The sequence below is a fragment of the Sprattus sprattus genome (genome assembly GCF_963457725.1).
Source record: "Sprattus sprattus genome assembly, chromosome: 16".
NCBI lineage: Eukaryota > Metazoa > Chordata > Actinopteri > Clupeiformes > Clupeidae > Sprattus > Sprattus sprattus.
The window spans coordinates 14759887-14786184 of record NC_137914.1 but is presented as its reverse complement, the minus strand read 5'-3'; the positions used below and the strand labels follow the sequence as shown (position 1 = coordinate 14786184).

General features: G+C 46.1%; 1 protein-coding gene across 1 annotated transcript in view; it reads right to left on the bottom strand.

Moving 5' to 3' along the window:
- acot7 (acyl-CoA thioesterase 7) overlaps nt 1-26098 on the bottom strand; it is a gene marked incomplete at its 3' end in the record, with an annotated part of 61723 nt that extends 35625 nt beyond the window's left edge. The window contains exons 1-6 of the mRNA XM_080853334.1: nt 26036-26098; nt 25027-25144; nt 22610-22766; nt 12881-12972; nt 11642-11756; nt 10550-10636 (exon numbers count right to left, since the gene is read on the bottom strand). Coding sequence (XP_080709460.1) covers nt 10550-10636; nt 11642-11756; nt 12881-12972; nt 22610-22766; nt 25027-25144; nt 26036-26061 — 595 coding nt within the window. The 5' untranslated portion in view covers nt 26062-26098. The remainder of the gene's footprint in view (nt 1-10549; nt 10637-11641; nt 11757-12880; nt 12973-22609; nt 22767-25026; nt 25145-26035) is intronic.
- Between the last annotated feature and the right edge of the window lie 200 nt (nt 26099-26298).

Here is a 26298-nt window from a genome sequence, read left to right as displayed (position 1 = left end):
TGGCCTCGGTCCTCACGAGAACACGCGTGTTTGCGCTGCCCTCCTCGTTTCGCTAGGTCAGAGCAAGCATACCCAGCGCAGTCTAGCAGCTCAAGGAAGTGAAACGGTGAGCTCAAAGCATCATGGGTATGCAGATATTTCCTGCTCCCCCGCCGACCCACGCGGCGCTAATGGCGGAATAGGTGTTGTGTCAGCGGGGCCTGGTGGTTATTGGAGGTAGGAAGAGAAACTGGCTGCCTAATCATCATCAACCCCTGGGGTCGAAGCCACGCTGGCAGCCAGAAAACAACAAACAGGCCTCAAGTTGGGCTCGGCAGGTAAAAGTCATCAGCGCTCCTGATTACGAGCTACTGGAGACTGGGTTTCACCTCACTTCCTTGTGTGAGGAGTCATTGACCTGGCATGAGTGCTGGCATAGGAGCCACTCATGTCAGCAGTTGAACTGTCTGTTCAGAAGTTAATGCAGCTTAAATGAATGCGTGTCCTTTTCATTTTCTTCATTACGTACTGTAGACACTTTGACCCATGACTCGGAGGTGTTGAACCCATGACTTCTGTTAGCATTGTGCAACACTAGATTAACTACAGGGACATTAATGCACTCAATGCATTTACATGTGAGTATATGAGCCTCTGACAGTTATTACAGTCCTGGCTCTGTAAATGAAAAAACAAACAAAGTGCTTCGAACTGACCTATACACTAATTTCAGCAAATCGACATGTTGCGTCACAACTACAGAAGGAAGGGGGGGGGGGGGGGGGGGGGGGGGGGATTTGATTATTTGTAGAGCTCAAAAATCAACAAGCTTTTGCCAAAGTTGCAGTCTGTACATTTAATTCAATATTTACATAATAAATGTACTCATCAAAACACCTGTAACATGAACACCAGCACCACCTGTAGTTTGTTAATAATGTATCATCACTTTCTCCTCCTCCTCTGTCTCTTCCTCACTCCCACCACTGTTCCACAGCCACTAAGAGGCCTTACACTTAGCATACTGAAATAGCAACGCTAATGTTATCTCATAGCACAATGTGAGTCATACAGGCATATAGCTCATGGGTATAGAAACGTATGATGATATGCATGTGAAGTATAGTCTCAAAGTAAAGTATTTCTAAACCACCCAAATTATAAATCAGCAACCCTCTCAGTCCTAGACGTATGGGTAGTTGGTGTCCCTGATTGCTAGTTCAAGTATGGTGACAAAAAAATATTGATGCTTTTCGGGGAAATGTTTTTGTCGATGGTCATGGTCATGACCCCTGCAATATAACTTCATTCTGGGCCTCCATTAAGACTGGGCCCGGATGAGTCTGCATCCCTCGCACCCCGTATAGCACCCTGGACCTGGTACTATGCGACAGCTTTTATTTCCAACAGCCCCCTTTGCTGAATACTGCATGCGTAGGTCAGAGGCTGAAACACATTATTCATTACCCATTTAATGATCCCGTCCCTGCTGGAAGAAGGAGGGCTTCAAGGGGGAGAGTTCAGTTCAGATCCACTCAGCCAGCTGAGATGTCTGCGATTTTGTATGTTCCAAGCATACAAACACACACTAACACATACGCGCACACACACACACACAAACCCACATACAAGCACAAACACACACACACACACACACACACACACACACACACACACACACACACACTGTAGCTTAAATCTAAGGGAGGAGAGCTTGCCTTAGAGATGAGGGTGTCTTAGCTTAACCACCCACTGATACACTGTCGCAAACACTGCTGAACCGACAAACAAACACACACACACACACACACACACACACACACACACGCACACACACACACACACACACACTCACACAGAGCTCAAACTACCATGATGGATGTGACTGGATTCTTCAGTAATCATTCCTTCACAAGCTCTGCTGGAAGGCAGCCAGGTGCAGTTCACTCGCATCTACACACAAAAACCCATACAAACACGGACACACACACAAATACACACACTCTAGCTTTAAGCTTTTGTTTGAGCTTAAGGATACTCTCTCTCTCTGAATATAAACACTAACACCTTTAATGAATGCTCCTCTGAACACACACACACACACACACACAAATCTCTGCCACTCACTCTGAAGCATCCTCTTTGTGTGTGTGTGTTCTTGCTCTCTCTGCTGAAACACACCTTGAGGCCACACGCGGAGCTGAGATGGCCTCCTTAAGAGCCCCGATATGGACTGTGGCAGCGGGAGACCAGATCGCCTACTCTGTCTCCCCTGATCTGTCACCTGCTATCTGCCTCGCCTGACACAGACGCACACCATCTTCGAAACTGCTGGTCTCCATCCCTCCCTCCCTCTCCCTCTCCCTCTCCCTCTCTCTTTCTCTGAGAGCAGGCACATGCAGACACAAACCCTCCACTCATAGCACCGCAGTAAAACAGAGCAGAGCCCAGTGCTAACCGTCAGGAAATGATACATGATAATAATCAATTGTTATTTAGCTCATTTAATTAATCCAATTCTGCTCTCTGATTCTTAATATGAAATGTATTATGAGAAGTTGGCTTCATAAAACCACAACTCCTCCCAGGCTGGCACCTGATGCACTGGAGGAGAGATCCCCAGATTGCAGAAGAGCAACGCACCAGGGAGCAGGTATGAGATGAGAGCCGAAGAGTGGAAGGCAGACGCAGCGCTTGTTTGCGATTTGTCCGAAACAAAGAGCTGTATTTTCCCTGGTAATGACGTTAGCCCTGGGAGCGAGTGAGCTCTGGCTGAGTGGGAGGACCCGCAGTCAGCCGCCTTCTACCTGCATGACGGAGAGAGCGCGCGAAAAGGAGCCCACACTCAATGCATATGGATGGGGGCTATTTTTAGAAATGTGTCACAAGGCTGGGAGATGATCGTTTTCAACTGGCCCTCTTAAGCAGCACACACCTACACATGTGCATAAACACACACACAAACAGAGATACGCACTCATGTACAAGCAAGCAAAGCCGATGGATGTTCTGTAATCTGTTTTTTTCTTTCTTTCTTTCTTGACTGGCCTGCTTAACCAGAACACACACCTCCAAACAAACGACACGCTCACATCACTTCACACGACTCGAAACACACCCACACGCGCACACAAACACACTCAGTACTTCTATTTCATTTGTCTATTTGTTTTAATTAGAGACTTCCATGCCCTTTTCTAAGCTTGTACCAATCAACGTCCGTTTCCATGGAAACTAGTCGAAAGCTCCCTAACAACATAAGGAGCTCTCTCTCTGTCTTTCTGCCACCTCTAATGGAGACCCTGCTTCCTATCCTTTCTTGATAGAAAGACTCAAGGAAGGATAGGAAGCAGGGTCTCCATTAGAGATGGCAGAAAGACAGAGAGAAAGAGATAGAAGAGAGAAAGAGAGTGGAGGAAATGAAACAGCAGATAGAGAGGCCAGCAATGCCACTCACTGACCCTCGCTGCTATTGTGCTTAGCAAAGACGCCCGTCAATCCACCCCCCCCCCCCCCCCCCCCCCCCCCCCACACACACACACACACACTCACATACAGAGCGCTGTCTCTGATCTCTGGCTCTCGGCCCATTCAGAAGAACAGCAGCTGCTTCCGACAGCTTTTATCCGGCACCCACACCAGCAAAGAGTGTGAAGAGTGAAAGGGTAGAAGAGAGATACAGAGAGAGAGAGAGAGAGAGAGAGAGAAAACCAGAAAAGAAAGGAAGCAGAGAAAAAGGGGCGAGGGTGAGGGGGGCGACAGATACAGAAACAGTGACGGTGAGAAGGCAAGAGAAAGAGAGGGAGGGAGAGGAAGATAAAGAAAGCAAAGGAGGCAGATGTCTAGGCTAAACGCAGCTGTGCAAGACAGAGGGAGAGAGGAAGAGAGACAGAGAGACAGAGAGAGAGAGAGAGAGAGCGGAAGGGAGGGAGAGAGAAAGAGAGAAGGAGATCAAGCTCTGGGGGGACAGCCCATCTTCATCATTTTCACATGATGCCTTAGTGGTGCCCCCAATTGAGCTGTCTCTCCCATCACGTCCCTCCCTCCCTCCTTTTCTCTGTGTCTCCCTCCACCAACCTCCCACCAGCTGTGCCGCTTCAAATGGCAAGCCCCCCAAAACTGCGTCCAATCCATCACCTCTCTAGAGCTAGTCAAAGACCAGTCACACTCAATAATAACAACCCAACAGACAGTAAGCCTGAAACAGAGATGAAAAAGACAGTAAGAAAGACAAAAAAAGAAAGAAAGAAAGAAAGAAAGAAAGAGGAGAAGAGAAGAGAGGAAAAGGGAGAGCGAGAGAGAGAGAGAGAGAAAGAGAATGATAAAGAACCCGAACAACAGATGAAATGCAGAAGGCCTTTACCCAAACTGACTAACTGCTTGTATTTCTAGTCGTGGCTCCACCCTGGCGCACTATGTGTGTGTTTTAATCATGGCGCTCCTGTGGCTGACGAGGCGGCGGCCGCTGTGTAGCCGTCTGTGTGCCCCTGCTCTAATGAGGGCGTCATGGCAAGGGGCTACGCTAATCATGACTCCAAACGCCTCGTGCAACACTCGTCTCAGTTTTTAAATAACCACAGCCTCCGGGCCGGTGACCGAGCAGCGGGTCGCAGGGAGGAGGCAGCCAATGTTCCAGTTGAACCAGTGCTTCCCACTGCACATGTTACCGCAGCTCTTAGAGCCGAGAGCAGTAAGATTAGCACAGCTAGCCTATCGGAGGTCTCAACCCTGTGGTGCAATGTGTGTTTCCAGCAAACACATAAGTCACATGGGCAGGATTTCTAATGGCATGGTTTCATTAAGTCTTTGAGTCCATAAGGTCACAGCTTAGTAGGAATTAATGTAATTAAAGAGACAGTGTACAACAATTTGCCATTTTTTGAAACATAAGCAACTAGTAACATCATAAAATTAAGAGTCATGGTATGACACACCTGTCACTCCAACTAGACGCCTAGGCTATGCATTATGCAGTTCTGTGGTCCGGGTCGAACCACCCCGCAAAAATATAAATAATTTTTTCACAGCAAGACCTCTGCAACTATACTGAGTTAGCATGCTAGCAAGCCTTTGGTGTTTTGTAAGGATCTTGCATGCCTTTTCAGGTGGTAGATTGCTAGTGTTCGACCAAAACTCCTTCCTGCTGCTTTAATAAGCAAAAAGGAAATTCTTCTGCTTTCCTATGACCAAACAAATCATGACTGGCCACAGTGGTGTGACTGGGAGTAGAATACTTGATTTTCCTTAGAGCTCAGCCACAGTATTTGAGTAAGTGTAAGACCACAGACCACCGTTCAACAGAGGATATTTGGTTGCATTTTGCAGCACCCAACACTGAGTGAAAACAAGGTTGGCACCAAACCACTGCGCTGTGCTACCATGCCAACAACACGCGCTACATGAGTGCCCTAACCTAACAAGGGCAATGGAACGAAAGCAAGACATTCCACGTCGCACACACACACCACACAAAGACTGGATGTGTGAAAACAGCGTCATCGCTTCGGGCCACTCCACTCTGTGCTGACAGTACTGCTTTACCCTGAATGCCCTTCTTGTTATTATATGCATGCTGTGTTGGTTAAAAACTTGCACTGGTTTTGTTAAAAAAAATTACAAATTAAAGTTGAGAAAAAAAGGCTTTGTGCTGGATTAATTATCCAGTTCTTGTTATCTTTGTTCTGCTGTGAACTCATAAAAACTACATTTTTAGCAAAAAAAAACTAATGTTTGGGGAAAACGTACCTTTCAGGTAAAAGCTGAATAGAATAAAATGCTGAGGTGACTGAATCTATTCTACATCTGAACAACCTTAATTTGATTCTTCACAGCAGTTTAGGGTTCTTTGAATTGACAGGACCTCACAGGGTTTATGGAGTACGTCACAGAACATATTTCACTGTCAGAAATAGACTTCTTTGGCTGACTGTTTGAAAGGTGGAATGTCAAACACACGTAATAATGCCTTTCAGAAAGGTGAGGACTCAGGGTAACTGGGTTTCTTCCCTTTGAACAAGAATGACACAGACATGGAGTGAGACAAGAGCCTGAAGACACTCACTGTCTCATTCTCTCACTCATGCACTCACTCACTCTTACTCTTGCACAAACTCACTAACTCATATTTTTCTCAGCACTGTTCCTAGGCTCTAGTGAAAGAGCCTGTCAGAGGCTCTGTTGTTGGCTGCAGTTACCAATTAACTTGCAAAATGGGGCGTTTAGGGATTTGCAGGCATTCAGCTCTTAATTTTTTTTTTTTTTTTTCATACATTTTTGAAAGGGCAGGCTGACCAGATGTTGCAAAGGGAGAGTACTCATCTCAAGTTGTAAGCGTGTCTACCGCATTCACACTGATCTGCTTCTTCAGCCCAGAAATAAACACACACACACACACACACACACACACACACACACACACACAAAAGGCAGACAAGCAATCACAATAAAGAGACATACTGACAAAGTCAGAGAGAGCCAGAGTGGAAGAAACAGGGGAAAAAAGTAATCGATGGCTCAAGATTTGTGTGTGTGTGTGTGTGTGTGTGTGTGTGTGTGATATGCAAACCAAAAAGCTTTGGTTGGGTCATTAATCCCCATCTGTGAACCACCACAGCCCATAAACTACAGCAGCATCAAATCACATCACGACCATTCTCTTCTCTTTCATGGTTACGTAGCCGCATATGACTTTTGCGGAGGACACAGCAACCCTTATTTGTTCTGTTTACCTCTGACGACGATGATGAAGCTGTCTGTATGGGCCAGTCTTGTCTAAATGAGGCAGTACTCAGACTGGCTGTTTTTCCAAAACAACTCTATGCATCTGAAAACAAGGCCTGCTTTGGAGCGGCAAGCTGCAATTGACTTCTCGACTCGAGCAAAATAACCATTAATAAAGAAAAATACAACCCCAGGTAATAATCAGCTCAATGTTCCTCCCCAATGACATGGATTCAATCTGGAGGAGTGGTTGGTAGCGGGTAATGAAACCAATCCGATAGGCTGCTTTCACGCACACATGCTAACCAGGCAGAGATGGCATCACACAACACACACTCTAAATTAAAGTCCCGGGGCCAGGCAGGTTAGGAGTAAAGATGACAAAGTGAGCTGCCCTAATGGGACTGATGCAGACACACACACACACACACACACACACACACACACACAAACACACACACACACACACACACACCTAAGAAACATAATACAACTTGTTCTTAAAAGGGACACTTAATCTTAACAAAGGATGTAAAAGCAACATGTATAGGAAATCCAACAGCGAATGCCAAGTGTGTCCCTGTGTTTATGAGGGAATGCATTAATCAAAATCACACACACACATGTTTTAAAGTGGTTGCCAAGGCTCCTCTGTCATGACCCTGTATTTGCTCCCTGTCAGGAATGTGAACCTCTGCTGCCATGTATCATCATTAAGAAGTGCCTCCGCAGCTTGTGTGGGAGAATAATGAACCACTAAACACTTCATCTAACGAGCCAAGCAACCAAAGCGAGGTGACAAGTGTGTGTGTGTGTGTGTGTCTGCATGTGTGTGTGTGTCTCGAGTGGACTATAGGTCTGCTCTGTTGCCACAAAAACACACACAAACACACCATCATTTACACCATCCACAGAAAGGGGGAAGAGGGAGATGTGTGGGTGTGGGGTTTAAGAGAGAAGAAAAGGAGGCAGAGAGAAGGATGGGCAGAAACACTGGAGTGCATGAGTCGCTTTTTTACATTCTGTTCATTTTGGATGCTCAGAGGAATCTGTCCAATTAGGACTCAAAACTGCAGAAAGTGTAGCCTATTTGAGCAGTTTTTCTGTGTCTGTGTCTGTGTCTGTGTCTGTGTCTGTGTCTGTGTCTGTGTCTGTGTCTGTGTCTGTGTCTGTGTCTGTGTCTGTGTCTGTGTCTGTGTCTGAGTAGGTGTGTGTGTTTACTTGTGTGAAAGAGTGTTTGTGGGCGTGTTGGTGTGTGTGCCTGCTTCTACAAACGAGTGTTTGTGGGTGTGTGTTTTTCTCGGAGCCACTTTCATCTTTACATATTCATCCATTAATGATGCTGTCCGCGCGCTGTAGGAATGTTGACAGGGCCGCGTTACTATAGTTCGCTACCCTCGCTAACTCCAGCTGCTGCAGCTGCTAACGTGCTTTACATAATCTCTCTCAGGTCATCTCAGGGGCCAGGCAGCTGGCAGAGAACACCACTGGGATAAAAGGTGATGTGATGGCAGCGGTCTTTTTTATGACTTGATCATATTCTGCCATCTGACAATGGTGGTATTCTATCTCGGAGCCGTTGGTCATGCTTGGTATCTGGTGTGTGGTGATATGATGAAAGTGTGTTAAAGGTTTTCTGACTATCATTAATGTTTTAACACCTAAGGGTTTTAACTGAAAGCGTTGTGTCTTTGCAAAAATGACAGTAAATTAACTTGAGTGATATCACTTAAGTGTCCTTTTTATGCTGCCCTATGTGTGTCTGTGTGCGTGTATGTGTACTTTAGAGTTAAAGTGGCTGCGACACAACTTATATAACGGCGGTCGAGGTTCAGTGCTGAGAATCATAGCGCTGTATGTTGCTGTCGCTGAGAGGAACACTTCGGCCAGCTGTCGAGCAGTAAGTCTGGAGCCCAATCCCATCCCCACCTCTCCATCTCCCCTGGCTCCTGCATGACTGTCAGTCAGTGACCACGGCCAGTGATGGCATGGAGGGCAGTGCTTGGGCCTGAGTTGCCTGACCCCCTGTCTATCTATCTATCTGGGATCAAGAGCTTTGGCGGCCGAGAGGGGACACGGCGAGGGCCTGGAGGTCAGGTAATAATGGAGAGGTGAGAGCCAGGCAGCACAGGGAGGCTCTGACAACACAACACCACAACTCAGCTTCATTTCTTACAGGACACACACTACAGCATCTGGACTATTAGTCTATAAGGCATAATATCTCTCTATATACAGCCGCGGAAAAAATTAAGAGACCACTTTGAAAAAAGTATCAGTTTTTCTTTTTTTACTATTTATTGGTATGTGTTTGAGTAAAAGTAACACTTTTGTTTCATTCTATAAGCTACTGACAACATTTCTACTGAATTTCAAATAAAAATACTGTCATTTAGAGCATTTTTTGCAGAAAAATGACAATTGGTCAAAATAACAAAAAAGATGTGGTTTTTCCAGATTTTGATTTCTGATCTCTTTCTAAGTTAAAGCATTAGTATTGAGCAGTTTAAGAATCTATATGAACTTGTTTTCTTTGCATTATTCGAGATCTGAAAACATTCCATTTATTTTGCTATTTTGACCAATTGTCATTTTTCTGCAAATAAATGCTCTAAATGACAATATTTTTATTTGAAATTTGGTAGAAATGTTGTCAGTAATTTATAGAATAAAAAGAAAATGTTAACTTTACTTTAACTCATACCAATAAATAGTAAAACCAGAGAAACTGATCATTTTTAAGTGGTCTCTTAATTTTTTCCGCGGCTGTATATCTCTGACTCACACACACACACACACACACACACACACACACACACACAGAGAGAGAGAGAGAGAGAGAGAGAGAGAGAGAGAGAGAGAGAGAGAGAGAGAGAGAGAGAGAGAGAGAGCTGAACAAGTCCACTCAGCTAATCTTCTTGAGTGCATAAATTCCCACGTCTCGACTCCTCCAGCCACTCTTGCCACACACTTCATTCAGGAACAGAGCACATTCACAGAGACCCCACGTCAATACCGAAAGAACACTACAAAGCACTACGCCATTAGATCTGTGAGGCCTGGCTGATAGAAAAGCTGCTCTGATCTAACTCAAGCCACAAATTTAACAAACAGATTGCTCAAAGGAGAAATTAGTCCTCTCTCTCACTCTCTCTCTCTCTCTCTCTAGGGGATTTACATAAGGCTGTTCTTTTCTCAGTGGCCCTGCACTTGAGACGCTGAAAGGCAACAGCTTTCTTTCCAATCCCCCTATTTAAGACACATAAAGAGCCCATCAGCTGACAGTACTTGTCAGGAAGTAAACGTACTGTTTATGCCCTTGATTCAATATGCGATCCTGTCACCGGTGTCTGCTTTACTATTGAAGGCAATAAATCCTTTTGTTCATGTTACTCTAGGGGCTCGAGGGAACACAACAAGCCCAATATGTGGTGTTTTGGAAAATCAGGAATTGAGGATTAAAAGCCGTAACCGTATTGTTCTAGTTCCCTGGAGGTTTCCGTTATTATTCACAGGATGCAATGTTTCCATGCCTCTGGGTTGCTCTCGCATAGGGACGCGTGAAAGAACAAACATGGCGAACATCCAAAGACCCATAATAATATTAGTGGTAATATGATAATGATTCATAATGTTATGTTGACATATCTGATCCAATGCAACAGTGTGAGGCAGTGCCAGGTGTTCATCCCAGTTCAAGTGTGTTTGAGCTTCTTTTAGCACACTCACATTTACAGACACACACACAAGATCACTCCCTTACCCGCACACAAGCGCGCGCACACACACACACACACACACACACACACACACACACACACATGAAACAGGTGTTTGACTGACAGCTTACCTCCATGCACGAAGCCCAGCAGTGTGCAGTCAGATGGCCCTACCAGGTGGATCAGACTGGACTGGCTAAAGCCAACAGTGTAGGGCTCTGAAGAGAGAAAGACAGAGGACACAAAGGCATAGTAAGACACAGTTGAACACACTGGCCCAATGTTCCGGTGACAACAGCCATCTTGACACCTTGATGCCAGTTGAATCTACATGTATTTAATGTGGGTCTGTTCAAGAGACCCATGGTCCCACAGCAGGGAGAATGCCTGCAGGCTGAAACACATTAAAGCTGGCCGGAGGGGACTGGTGACACAGGAAAAGACTCCACTGCACAAATAAAAGCCAACAAAAATCCACATCAAAAGCAGGGGGCCCTGGATCTTCCACTGCCGCAAGACTGTGCAAGACCATATGCAAGTACCAAGTCAGCAAAGCCACTATAAACCACCATCAGGTATGCTCTTTCTACCACCCCTCCACTGAGTGGTGCATCGCTCGACCCAGGAAGCCATACCTCCCACTGTGCTAAAACTAGGCTACTAGTTTAAACAACAGCAGGTAATGAATAATGTTCAACACACAACAATGACCTTCAAGTAAACAGATACACCTACCTTTCATGTGTCGGTCTGTACAGCAGGCAAGGTGAAATAAAAAGGGGGATTGGGTTAAGCATGATCAAATCAGCAAATATGAACTTTACCTATGCAGATAATGGCAATTTACTCCATCAAATATCAACATCCACAGTAATTCATGATTTTTACCCATTTACCCATGTTTTCTTTTTTGTATGAGAACTTTTCCAATTCTCCTTAGTTGGTTTATTAATACCATGAACTGACAATTAATATTATGAATGACATCAGGAACACATGTTATCGAGTGTAACGGTGGGTCCAGGATGTATTGAGGGTACAGATAGCACACAGTAGGCAGTCAATGCTCATACGGGACTATCACTAACTGTGCTTAGAACAGGTTTATTATGTAAGTGCGTCAAATTAACCCTATGGGCCGAGCCCTCACTCCAAACACACATGGACACACTCCATATGGAGTCAGAGGCCAGTCAGGCTGTGGAAACCAGCAGCTCTATTACCTGGGATAGACACTGGGTTGATGAGCTCTCCATTCCGCTCTTTAGTCTCAAACCTGTCCATCTTCTGAGATTCATAACGCTTCTTCCCTTCTTCTTCCACCTCAGGGCTGGAATACTGAGAGACACACACACACACACACACACACACACACACACACACACACAAACACACCTTCAATAAAACATTTAAGGTAACCCCAGCTGATTCACAACTAGGAAATATCAGTGCTGCATAGACTACATTGCTTAGCATCAGTGCTGACTACATATCTTTTACAGGCCAACACACAGAACGAACACTGACGAACACTTAAAACTTCTCTCCACCTCCCATCACCATCAAAAGACTCATCACACACTGCCTCCCCTGAATCAATAATGAAGATAAAATGGAGGGAAAGCTACAGCAGACAGCCACATGTGTGTGCAAGCACGAGGGGAAATGAAAGTAACTGGGCTCTGTTGCTAAATGGGCATTATTCACTACAGCACATTACATAAGAACTACGGCTGTAAAGGGGGGGGGGGGGGGGGGGGGCTTCTGAAGGAGCGACACCGTCTACAAAAGCTCACAGGATCTTCCCTGGCGTCTGCAGCTTCCTCCTGGACACTTCCCTGACCTTGGCGTCTGATGGGTGGGGTGTGGCGTGAACATACAATGAGCAAAGTTAACAGGAGGCAGGGGGAAAACTAAGACAAAATCAGAACGAGAAAGCAAAGGAACCCCCGGACAGGCATTCAGAGCCATGGGAACAGCAGCAGACAGACATCCCTCTCCTATCAACACCCGGGGCTCAAACCCCAGAGGACGGGCTGAGACACTCCCATGGTTCTGATCCAGGCAGATCCCCCCACACCGTAGCTGGTTGGTTTTCGGGACTAACGATGCAAGTTCCCATCCCCGTCCCCATTGCCACCAATAGTTTGGCTTGCGGTGATGTCAGGGGGTTGCAATGAACACACATGGGACTAGACTGCTACAGCCTGGCTAAAAAATATCTTATTATCTTTGGCTTCATGTTTGCCCCTTCCCCCTATTACTCCATGAGAGTAATTATTCATGTACCAGTGTTTGCTAAACTTTAAATTTACAGCCGGATTATGAATTACGAGCAGGCATTTACCCACTGATAGCATCCCAACACTGCTGTTGTGTAAATAGCTTGGGTTTGCTAGGTCTGTTCTGAGTTGTACTGAATGAACTGCCTGTAAGAAGGGTGGAAGGAAATGTTTACCTACCTCAATTGGAGGAACGTCTACGATTTTGTCCATGTTTTTAATGGAGAAGGGGACATACCAAAGAGCGGCCTTGTTGGTAACTTTTTTGGCCCCTAAAACAAAGTGAACACAAAAATACATTGAAATGACTAGAACTCAACTAAACTAAAATCATACCTGTGATATTATGAATGACGAAGGATTTCAATGGTTAAACGTTTTCATTAGAGATTCATAATAGCACTTATTAAAGAGTAATAACCAAACCAATCACACCCACCGGCACATCCATCATGGACTTTTTTACAACTTTTTTTACTTTAAACTGTGTGTAAGTGGGCAAATGTGAAATGCACTTTCATGACAGTGGGAAGCCAGGGCATAGGCCTTAATGAGTAATTTATAATGACCTGTCAAAATCTCAGTTCTGATACAAAGCACTCGCACATTAATTATGTTATTAATATCTCTTCCTTCCTCGTAATTTGGTAATCAGACCTTGCAATAAACCATGCAAGAAGCACGTGCACCCCCCCCCACACACGCACGCACCATCATGCCTTTTGTAAAAACTCTTTGGCAAGTTGCACTGCCTGCCACCAGGCTGTGGCAGTGTTGTCATGGAAACATCAACTTCCCCCAGCCAGTGCTTGTTTTTTCTGCTTCTCTTTTTTATGAAGTGCCAAGGAAGCTATTTTTGGGAGTGACAGGTTGTGTGTGAGTGTATGCCCATGTATGTGTATGTGTATGTGTAAGTGTGTGTGTGTGTGTGTATGTGAGATGTTCTCCTGGGTCACTGGATGGTGTGGACATGTGTCAGATGTCAAAGGGTCTCCTGAGGAGAGCAGGTGTGTGTAAGGTGAGAGCTCAATGTCTCAGGGGGCCACAGGTGAGGCGGCTCCCTGACTCGGATTACTCACACTGGGCCGTAGGTTGCCGAGCGCTGGGCCTGCGGTGCACTCTCCATTCATCTCAAACCAAGAGCTGCCGCATTACAAAAACTACCTTTCAGCTCTTGGCGCTACTCACTAGCTCACACAGACATTCACAGTCAGAAACAAACACATATGCTCTCTCAAACACAAACACAAACACAAAAACACACAAAGACACACACACACACACACACACAACAAACCCACTTTGCTTTAGTGCTTTATGGAAATTGCAAAGCAAATTTCTTAGCCAGCTACTGATTTTAAATTAAGTTCCACCACACAGATTTTAGTCTTCATCTTTCAGTTTTATTTTTGTAATTAAACAAATTATGCAAACTCAACATGATCTCAGTGAAGTGATTTCAGTGTGTTTTGTTCTTATTGTACGGTCCCTTATAACTCACTCTGCCTTTGTTTATTTTCCTCTTTGTTTGTTCTTCTCAGTGAATTATGCCGTGCAATGCATTGATTAAAAAGCTTTATGGCATCTCTGTTCTGTAACAATGGCTTTGTCACTTTGAAATTAGTTATAAACTGCAGAGGATTGATGTGGAAAGATGGAGTGGGGGCAAGAGAGGGAGAGAGGGAGGGAAGGGGATGGTGATGGAGCTAGATTTTCATAGATTGCTTTTGGGAATAGCATTTGCATTTTACACTCTGTAAAAAAAAAGGAAAAAAAAAAAAAACATGCACACAGGCTAGTTGCCATGCCAACGGTGTAGGGAGTCTGCGGCACATCTTGCCACCACGGCGAAAATGGGCGCTCTAATTGGTTCCCTCTGCCGATCGGCCGGAAACTTGCGCATGGGAGAGGAGATATTTACATGTCTCCCGCACACTGTGCCTGATGGGACTCGGAATAACACAGCACTCAGCTCTCTTTCTGCGGGGGAGAGGCGCCCATGCCAAGAACATCTCTCTCACTTACTCACTCTCGCCCTCCTTTTTACTCATCCCTCTATCCTAATGCTTTGGGAATGGGGAGGGGGTCATGTTAGGGGAGAGTCACAAAAGTTTGCACACACACACACACACACACAGAGGGCCCTCTACCCCTCCCTCTCTCTCTGCATTTTCTCTTCTCTCTTCCTTTCTGTCTCTCTTTCTCTCTCTTCCTCTCTCTCCCTCTTCAAATATTTTCATAATCAACAGTGTTAGCTCAGTCAATATTTTGTTCAGAATGTAAATGGAGTATAGTTCTGGAGGAAGTGGGCTGGGTTTACACAGAGATGCTGAAGATGACAGTGACTGCGGCTGGGGTCAGAATGGCATCAGTCAGTTTCTCCTAGCAACCCTGCCACAAAACAGCAGTGTCATTTTTTTATGTCAAACAGCATGGTGCATTTCTGAATGGTTTGTGCTCACATCTCAGGTTGAATGATGACGGTGAATCAGCAATAGGGAAAACATGTTCCATGTTGATCACTAAGACAACCACACACAGTTTTGTAAGGTCTTTTACTGAACTCTTCGTGTAGGCTCATTCTGTCAAGCCAACATGTTTCAATAGCTCAAAAGTTTCAAGTCAAATCATTACAAAGCACATCAAATCCCAGCATCCCCTGCCTTATCAGTAGAGATCCTATTGGAGAGTCTGGAGCACCTGCAAGGTTCATAAGGTTTAAGCAGGTATTTAGTGTATGTGCATACGTATGTGTGTCATTTATGCATCTGTCTGTGTGTGTTTTTCTGTATGAGCATGTGTGTGTGTGTGTGTGTGTGTGTGTATAAAACGCCTTTCACCGGCTGCCTATCTTCATTTGGGCGTGCTCATGCTGCCCTAACCCACTGCAGTAAGGGGCCCAGAGAGGACTTTAATGGCCCAGTGCTGTCTGGCTAATTGTCTCGGAAGAACGGCCCATTCCCCGGTGCACGGCCGTAATTAGCGGGAATTGTTTAATGTTTCCGACGCCAATTGCCGCTCCACATTTTCCACTGAGGCGAGCCAGCGGGACGGAGCTGTGCTGTGCTGTGCAGGGCACGTTTCATGCAGCCGGCGGTCACCGTGGAAATAAAGAACCTCTATAAATAACTGCCTGCGGCTAACTTAGCTAAACAAAACAGGCGCTTGCAGATGTTATTTTGTGCTCATTTCATTAGTGAGCATGTGTGTGTCTGTGTGTGTGAGTGTGAGTGTGTATGTGTCGATACCTGGATATGTGTGTGTGCACTGCAACATGTATTTACTGTGTGTGTGAATTTGTAAAGGTTAATGACTTGCTTCTGATGTCTATGTAGGGTATTTGTGCATGTGTAGAGCGTGTGTGTGTGTGTGTGTGTGTGTGTGTGTGTATCAGTGGAGTGGAATGTGAAGGTGAGAGGCAGGAATCAGTGGGAGAATGGGATGAGATTGTAGTGCAACAGTAATTAACTAAAGCCCTGCTGTGTAAGACTCCTCACACCCACACTGCCAAAGGATGAGTGTGTGTTTATTTGTCTGTATGTGTGTGTGTGTATTTGTGTTTGTGTGTGTGTGTGTGTGTGGATTATTTTAACACAAGCATCTGGATAACGCGTGTATATTAATATTAGTGTGAGGATGGCAGAGAGAGAAGGGGTGTGTGACACACACATCATATATATGATGTGTGTGTGTTGATGTGTTGATGTGTGTGTGTGTGTGTGTGTGTGTGTGTGTGTGTGTGTGTGTGTGTGTGTGTGTGTGTGTGTGTGTGTGTATGTGTGTGTGTGTAAAGTGTGAGACAGAGAGTGTGTGTGGTGTTTTCCATCCCTTCCTCAAAAGGCACAACAAAATAATCAAATCAGGGAGGACAAGCCTTATTTTAAATCCTTCCCACAATGCAGTGCAGTAGTTCCTCCAATAGCAGCCTCTATGTGCACCCATCAGCCCTCTACCCTCCCCCATAATCCGTCCTCCGGCACTGTGTGTGTGTGTGTGTGTGTGTGTGTGTGTGTGTGTGTTGAAACAGTATGTGCAACTTTAAGAGTCATGCATGACAACGAATGTTCTTCCAAGTGTGTGTGAGTGTATTCTGTGTCCATGTGTGGGATCTAAGGCACGTGTATAAAAAGTGTGTCTTGTGTGTATGCATGACGTGTGCCTCTGTCTAAGACTGGGACTGTCTGTACAGCAAGAGATGCCTTTTATAGATATATATTTTGTGCGAGAGTATGTTTGTGTATATATGTGTGTGTGTGTGTGTCTATGCGTGTGTACATGTCTGTGTGTGTGTGTGTGTGTGTGCAACAGCGGGGCTGCCCTGTGGGGCTGACGATCACGGCCCCTGCGCATGGGGGAGGGAGACCCTGGGGAGTGTGAGTGAGACGCAGATGACGAGATGCGGCCTGACTGTCTGTGTGTAACCTGCCAGCACAGTCATGTGACACCCCAGAGCCTCTCTCTCCCTCGCTCACACTCTCTCTCTCTCTCTCTGTCTGTCTGTCCCTCTCTCTCTCTCTCTCTTTCTCTAGTTCACACTCTCTACATCTCTCTCTCTGTCCCCCATCTCTCTCTGTCCCTGGCTCACACTCTCTCCATCCCTCTCTCTCTCTCTCTCTCTCTCAGCAGTGCCCTCACTATCTTCACAAACCACTTCTTTAGCCATCTCTCTCTCCCTATCTAATCTTTCTAACCACTCATGCCATACACATATTTACACACGCATACACACAATCGTTCCAGTGTACACACTCTGTCTGTGTCTCCTCTGTGTGTGTGCATCCATGGTATTAGTGCTCATACACTCCTGCTGTATCTCGGGTGCGCATGCAGTCACACAACCTCTCCTGCGCTCGCATGCACGCACGCACACATGCACACACACACACTGTTATCGCCTGTGTATGTGTATATATGTATGCATGTATAATATACTGTATATATCTCTTTGTCTCCCTCTTTCTCTCGCCGTCTTACACTCTTTCGGTCTCTCTCTTGCTTGCTCTCTTTTTCTCTCTCTCTCTCTCTCTCTCCCTTGTTGTTTCACTCTCTCCTTCTGTCTCTTGCTCTCTCTCTCTCGCTCTCTCTCTTGGTGTCTTGCTCTCCCTCATGTGCAGTCACTTGTTCTGAGTGTGCTGTCCACTGGCGGCAGGACTTGTGATATGTAGCTGTGGTTCCTCACCCTCCCACTCTGCCTCTCCACACACTGGAGCTCATGGATGACTCTGCTGGCTGCCCATTGGCTGATGGGGGCAGGGCTAAAATTTGTGCCTGACCATGGTGGAGTGGGCAGGGGGCTGTGACGCTCCCAGGTTGCTCCCGGCTCCCAGGTCGTCCTGAGAGAGCCCATGAGTCAGGAGCCAGCCCCCCCCCACCCCCACCATGCTCCTTAGGGCTGAGAGACAGCCTCAAGATGGGGGAGAGACAGAAAGAGTGAGGAGAAAGAGAGAGAGAGAGAGAGTGAGAGAGAGACAAAAAAGAGAGAGAGAGGCATGCAGGCAGGAAGGAGTCACACCACTGCCATGGCTGCTGCACTTCTGTTCCAGAGCGGCCAAGATGTTTTATTCATTCACTCCTGAGCATTTGGGAAGAGTGCGCGTGTGACAGAATTAGAGCACGGAAGCATGTGTGTGTGTGTGTGTGTGTGTGTGTACGTGTGTGAGAGAGAGAATGTGTGTGCACGAGAGGCGTAAACGAGAGGACACATTAAAACTCTGTAGGGGGATGTTCATAACAGTGGTGATGGCAAGGTAGGAGACAAGAGCAGAATTGAGGTCGGCATGTGTGTTCCGTGTGTGTGTGTGTGTGGGTGGGTGGGTGGGTGGGTGTGGGTACTGTTCAGTGTCTGTGGTGGACCCGGACACTGTTTGTGACGCGTGACGATGAGTCAACATGACAGAAGCAAATAATGTCTGCTCCCGTTCCCCTCTCTCGCCTCGGGCACCTCAGGATCCTTTAAAGGGGCAACACTCACACACAGACACACACGCGCACACACACAATCACAATCACAAAACACACACACACGCAAAGCTACACAGATAAAAAACACTCTACCACAAAACCGCACAAACACTCACACACACACACACACACACATTGGCAAAAGCACACACAGAAACACACATACGCACAACTGAGTACGGCATGAAGTCACTACACAGCTGCCTCATCAATCAGGATAAATATATAACATGCTTACGAACACACAGAGAATCACAGCAGTCCCCCCAGTCGTCTCTGCCTCTCACTCACACACACACACACACACACACACACACACACACACACACACACACACACACACACACACACACACACACCACTAAACTAACTAAAGCCACACACACTTCGGCTGCATACCTCCCTGTATGCACATCACAGGGAGCAAGCCTATAAGACTCCTCACACCCCCACAGGAGGCGCATCCAGCACAGGCCTGCCCGACTCCCTCTGACTCCCTGCCCTCAGATCCTCAGCAGCACTCCACTCCGCTTCCCGGGTGAAGTCAGACTCTTTAAGCCCCCATGAAAGACTGCTACTCCTGCTGCGGTTCCCTCTACCGGCGCTGATCACTGTCACCCTCTTCACACACCTCCTTCACACACCCCTCGCTCCATGCCTCACTGCTCATCCCCGATCGTGTCTGCCGGGGAGGTGAAACTCCGTGCCGCGCCGGCTAATCCATGCCGGCGGCGCGTGGGCCGCAGACACGATAAGTCACCGAATGAAGGGAGGGGGCCCTCAACGACACCAGGAGTGGATCAGGTCCGCGAAGGATCAAGGAGAGGAAAGCCAAATACTAGACAAAGCATGTCTTCAAGCACCAGAAATTAGTACTGAAACAAGAAGTCGTGGAGATTGGAAACTAAACACACAAACACACACACACACACACACACACAATCAATCACACACACACGCAAACACACACACACACGCAAACACACACACACACACACACACACACACACACACACACACACACACACTACTTCGGAAGGCATGCAGCTGAAGCTTCCAAATAGGGCTATTTTTTTTTAACAAGAGGAGACGTCTCTGGGGTTCTGGAGACACATAACAGGACTACAACAACAGAGGACGAGACAAACGACCAGACAGAAACTTCAAACACGTTTGCAGAGAGATTAAATAAAGCCGGTCTCCTACACTGTAAACATGGGAACTGTGTCTTGGTATTAGAACCACCTGTATCGATCAAATTCCCTGAGATTAAATTGGATGGCTGTGAATGTTAGTATCCAACACTCAAAACCCTTCTCATTCAAGTAGGTTTTTTTTGTTTTGTTCGGTAAAGTCAGTGGGTGCCTCAAAACTCAGCAGCAGGCTCTTTCCTATGTCTTATTCTAGCCCTTGGCTCACACCAAACTCGAAAAAGTGTGGCGTTTTGGAATAGAGCCGTGTGATTGTCACCGCGGTCATGTGACGCAGGCAGCAGAACCAAGCTGCACCAGCTGGTACCGGGCCTGGTGCCTGGCGCCACTTGGCTGCAAGTCATCAGCAACGAGGCAGTGCCTCTCAGCTTACTGGCATGACACCACTGCACAAACACACACAGACACACAGACACACAGACACACACACACACACACACACACACACATTACTTGACACATACACGCACTCACGCATATGTGTGCCTCTATCCATTCACAGCCACATAATTACACAAACGTGCTTTATATGCACGTCATATGACATGATAATACACACACATCATATGTAGATACACTCCACCCTTCTAAGGGCACAACAAGCATGGGGGTGGTAGAGGTGGGGTGGGGGGGGGGGGGGGGGGGGGGTGGTAGTCCATTTTCTTCTTTCCATAGAGCTGAGCATTTGCTTATTAAATGTCCTGTTTTACTTTAAGCTGGAACAACGGATTGATACTCAATCTCAAATCAAAGCTTTATACCCATTTTCCGCTCATTTCTCCATAGAGAGTTTATTTATTATCTATTTACTGCCATGTTTGATCTGCCACATGGTCTTGCCGGCATCTATTCTCCTGCTCCTTTGATCTGAGATGCACAAACCCATAAGAGGCTGCAGGTTAGGCTTACGACACCAAGCCATCAGGAGCATGCTCAGTATCGCCCTCCTCTCTCTGGTCCAAACTCTCTCCTCTCTCTCTCTCTTTTCTCTCTTCCTCTCTCTCTCTCTCACTCACTCTCTCAACTTGACGATGATATCACCCACTTCCCCGGGCCAGGCACTCCCACCCTGATGGACCCCAGGAGGGTTGTCCGTAGCAGTGCCTGTCCCAGGGTGAGCTGTTGTGGTGCGGTGTGTCTGCAAGCTCGCTGTTTTGCTCGCAGCAATCCTCTCTTAGCAGCCCCCCCATTCCACCCCACACACACACACACACACACACCACCATCATCATCCCAACCAGCCCTCATGACAACCCAGTTGCTGTGGTAACAACATGCGCCTTGGGGATACCTCTTTTGTTTTGTCCTTTTACCCCCCACCCCCACACACACCTTTCTCCGTCTCTCACACACACTCTCTCTCTCTCCCTCTTTCTTTTCCTCTATGTGTTTTCTGTTCCTATCATTTCTTTACACTTTTTCCTTTGTTCTCTGTGAAACCCCTGTGCCTGTGATTTCTCCACTGGCATTTCTAGGACAATGGTGCGTGCTACACTCACACAGCTGCACAGGTGGACTAGGTAACTGAAAAAAGAACACATTCAAATTCCCTCACATTTAAAATCCATACAGATATCAACCAATCACAGTCCTACTGCTATGCCTGCGACGTCATTGCTTGTGCCACAGGGAATGACGCCAACCCTAGTTACCTCAACCCTGGTCAGCAAGGGATTGGTGTCAAAACACATGATATGGTTAAGGTCGGCGATCGGTGTCATGGTGTAAAATATGGTTCAGTTCAGTCAATCAGTGCCATGGGTCTGGTGCCATAGCTCTAAGGTTGACACACGGAGTTGATGATGATGTCAAGAGGTCCTTAGCGCTCAGTGAAGGAGATCTGAAATGGAGGTGTTGGTCGACCAGGAGCCAGTAAGGGTTGTTGGTGACGGGGGCTGACGTGGTCTTCAGAGCAAAGGCCAGTTAGAAGGCCTCTTGGTGCCGTTACAAGTGCATCATTTGTTAGCGACATACCATAAACAACAGAGACACTACGCTGCAGTATGACGCACTCGGCATGTACTCAAGGACTGACTGAACAGAGTGTACGTGGAGGGTCATTGTTATTTGTTTTGGGCTGCTGTATCCTTATATGGCCAAAATGTCACAGTAAAAAATAGAACAACAAATCTGGGAGAGAGACAGTGAAGACAGACCTCAATTCCCTCAGCGCAAGTGAGATGGAGGTCTTACTGAAGCATAGCATCAACTGTAAATAATGCATTTTATCAAGGGGCTATCCACGCAACTTCCACGCAACTTCCAACTATCCAGTCGCATTAATATGTGATGGCAGTATTTATGCGTGATATTCGTAGATAGCGTACCTGCTCAATCATTTAAAAGCTACAAGTTCATAATTGGCTCTTCGTAAAACTGCCCAACTCGAGTGGTTGGGTGATGAGACGGTGTCTGGAACGACGTCTGGTTTAATGTTACAATACGACTGATTAAACAAGAAGGTACTCCAGCAATCAGGCAAATGTTTGGGTCTGTTAGACTTGCAATCACAGATATCCTCATTCTCTTTCAATCAGTCAGTCAGTCAGTCATGCAAAGCTAGGTGGTTGATCCCCATTAGAAAAGGCGATGATAACCTTTCAAGTGCAGCTCACAGATGCAAAAAATATCTACGATGCAATAACTCTCTCTCATATAACAGCAAACAGAGAGAGAGAGAGAAAGAGAGAGAGAGAGACAGACAGACAAACTTAGAGAGAGAGAGAGAGAGACTGACCTGTGAGGATGTTCTCTGACAGGACGTTGACCTGGACTTCCACAGAGTGTTTGGACGTATAGGAGATCTCGGCACTCACGTGGGCCACCTCCCCGATGAACATCGGGTGGAGGAAGTCTGTGCGCTCCACCCGCGCCAGTGCAGCTACGCAGCGGTCCTGAGGAGAGGAGAAGCACCATTAGGACCTCTGCACACTAGTCACCAGGCACCAGGCACCATCTTGTCACCATCTTGGCACCATCTCACAAATCTTTTTGAACTCTATATCATCCTGGCTCATACAACCTGGTAGGGGTGAACTTGTTTAATAATCATCATCACTTGTGGTTTGAAATCATGTTGCGGCCACACGGTATTGACTCTTGTCCCACTAGGTTTGTGTTTTATATACCCCCGGACTCATTTCCATCAGTGAGGAACGTGTGTGTCTGTGGCTAAGCAATCAGCCTGAGGCCAGTCAAGTTTCCCTTGGCTCCGTTGGGACAAAGCTTCATGAAAAATTGAAGTGGCCTATCGATTAAAGGAGGTAATGACTGTCGCTGTTCAACATTAGGCTTCTGTTGACATTCCTTGAAATTGGAAAAACATGCACTGAATTTTAACTAAGCTCTAAAAAAGAAGTCAATGACTCCATAGCCCTAGGCGTGTGCTTTTGTCTCTAAAACCGTGAGTCTTGGTGGCGCTTTAGCACCATCTAGTGGTTGAGACATGGCATGGCAGCTCGTTTACTTTCAAAACTTGTTACCTAAATTAACTAAATCCCTTACAGTCATGGATGTCTTATTTCACACACATTTTATGACTTCCAGACTGAGAAAACACTGATCTGGTATCAAGCTATGAATTAATGATTTATGATATATTATGGGCGAGAGCATTGTCTCTATATATTACACAATACTAGCCAGCTTTGTTCTAGCAATTATAGACCAGTCATTCAACCTCTGTCACATGACATTTCACACAACATGAGGATTAAAGACAATTTGGTAGCTTATGTAACAACATCGATGTATCTTCCAACTTGAAAAGAACAAATGATTAAATGATTAGGAACTTCAACTACCCGTGTAAAAACATTGTACACCTTGCAATAACATTATGTTTTGCCAAGCATTCAACCTCTGGCATATATGTGGGTGGCAGCAAATCCAGCAGCCATTGACTTCTAAATTTGCTCAGCAGTCAATCAGTGTACCAGGTGAGGTGACCTTTATACACACATATCCATCAGGGACCGGAGGAAAGGGACTGTCACAGAAGCCTGCTGATGGCAATCCTGTCCTGCTTGTCTCACGGACAGATCTCACAGTCACAGCCCATGACCACCTCTAGCTGTATGTTTATCAGTGAAAGGGCGTTCATGGAATTCATTGATTTCACTTCCTGCTGTTCGTGTGTGACCTCTGACACAATTTAGACTCTATACAATATATTTGAAAGAGCTTCCAGAGAGTTCCTAATTTTGGTAAGAGTTCATCAGTTCTTGATTCAAATTCAACCTCATGTGAATGTGGTTTATTTCGTTGTCTGTTTGAATCCACCAGGAATACAGACTACAACGAGTCGCTGCCGGCAGACTACAAACTGACTGACCATTTTCATAACCAAATTGTTCCAAGCTAAGTTAATACAAAAGGTTATCAGAGATACTACTCATTGTTAGTTCTGTCCCAAGCTAATTAGTCTCCCTCAAAAACAAGCAACTCATTTTTCCGACACTGGGCTTATCTGAGAAGAGGCACCTGTGTCTGCGTGCGCGTGATGACTTCACTGTTGGAGCGGTCCCTTGTCAAACAAGAGTCAGATAGAATCTCAACAAAAGGCAGCTAATCCTTCACACTAAGGATTAGCAGGCAGGCTAGGCTTCCTGTCAGCTCTGCCAGTCGCTGCATGTCTGACCTGAGATCTAATGGTTTCCTCTATTAACTCTTTGTCCAGAGAACACACACACATACACTTGAGTGTGTGTGTGTGTGTGTGTGTGTGTGTGTGTGTGTGTGTGTGCGCACGCGCATGTGGGACAAAGATATGCAGGTATACTGATCATACCGGTTTTTAGCCTGATGTTATCTTTGTCTTGTCATGTCAATCTTGTCATCTTATTTATGAGGAAAAGCTTGGCTTGTGACACTCCATATCTTTCTCTGTCGGTAAATTGGCATAGGCAGAGATGCTATTTCCCCATCTGTGTATTTTTTTGTGTCAAATCACAGGCTAAAGGCATCACTGGTATTCTGCTATGCTATGCCAAGCCATTAGTACTGTTCTTACATGAACACACGTACAGAGCTCCCTCTTTCCATCCTTCACCAAATACCACATGCTCTAGTCACAAACTGGTTGCAGCTGGGTATGACTGGGTGGTGGGTGGATGTTGTTTACTTTGATCAACACAGATGAGCGCCCTGACATACCCCAGACTGGGTGTTGCAGTGGCGAGTCCCGATGATGCAGCCCGCCTCCTCGATCATCTTCAGGATGGTGCCGCCGTGGACATTGCCCACAATGTTGGCATCATCTGGCCGCATAATCCTGAGGGGGAATGTAAAACAGATGTCAGGTGAAAGAGAAAAAGAAGTGTGTGTGCTGTTGGTTCTCTTTTGGGCCCTCTCTGCTGTGCCTGGTGGTTAAGAGAGCTTAGGTTAAAAGAGCTGAGCTGAGGTTAAAAACACTCACACATCACATGTTCACAGGCACATTTTGTGGTCAAATAAAGTTTGTCACAGATGACAAAAAAAAAAAAAAAAAAAAACGAAAGTGAGTCACACAGTTTTTTTCCACATCATTATTTTCTGGCAAACCTCCTGCTTTTCACTCTCATGTCTTAGCGTTTCACAGCACGAGTGAAATAATTGTGTGTTGTTGGCCTGGGCACAACCAAACAAGTAAAGAACACACACGCATGTAGCTACATACACAAGCAGTCAAACTACAACCACCAGTTCAATGATTCCTAGTCTTCTATGTAAAGCTCTACTCTCATGATGAAATAATGCAATGCCCAGTTGTGAGCTTTCACAAAAACACGAGACACAAAACATCAGGGAGACGTGACCAGAGATGAAAGTGTTCTCTTTGCACCGCACTCCACCTGGTTTAACCTTAGGGCAGTGAGCTCTACTACGGATGAGAGCAGCTTACCATCCCTTAACATGCTGATAAAACAGTCATTTACATACATTTAACATCCAAATGAGAATGATACCATGTGCTTGTGTGTGTGCGTGTGTGTATGTGCGCGCGCGTGTGTGTGTGTGTATGAAAAAGAGAGTGAAAGAGAGAAGGCAAGTGAGAGAGAGAGCATGTGTGTGTGTGTGTGTGTGTGAGTGTATGAGAAAGATAGTGAGAGAGCATGTGTGTGTGTGTGTGTGTGTGTGTGTGTGTGTGTGTGTGTGTGTGTGTGTGTGTGTGAGACTGTACTACCTGCTGAGCTGGTACTGAGAATTCATTGTTGGCACACTGGGACTAAAGCAGTGGAGGAGATGTAGTCTGTAGAGTGTGGAGGAGAGAGTGTGTTTGTTCAGCTAGCGCTTCTCTCTGTTCATTCATCTCTTGCCATCAGTCCTCCTCCTGCTCCTCCTCCTCCTTTCACACGCACACACACACTTCCTGTGATGTCATCTCCCCAGCTGTCAACTGCACACTGACCAGCATGACACACCCCCTCTGACAGCCCATTGTCCTGT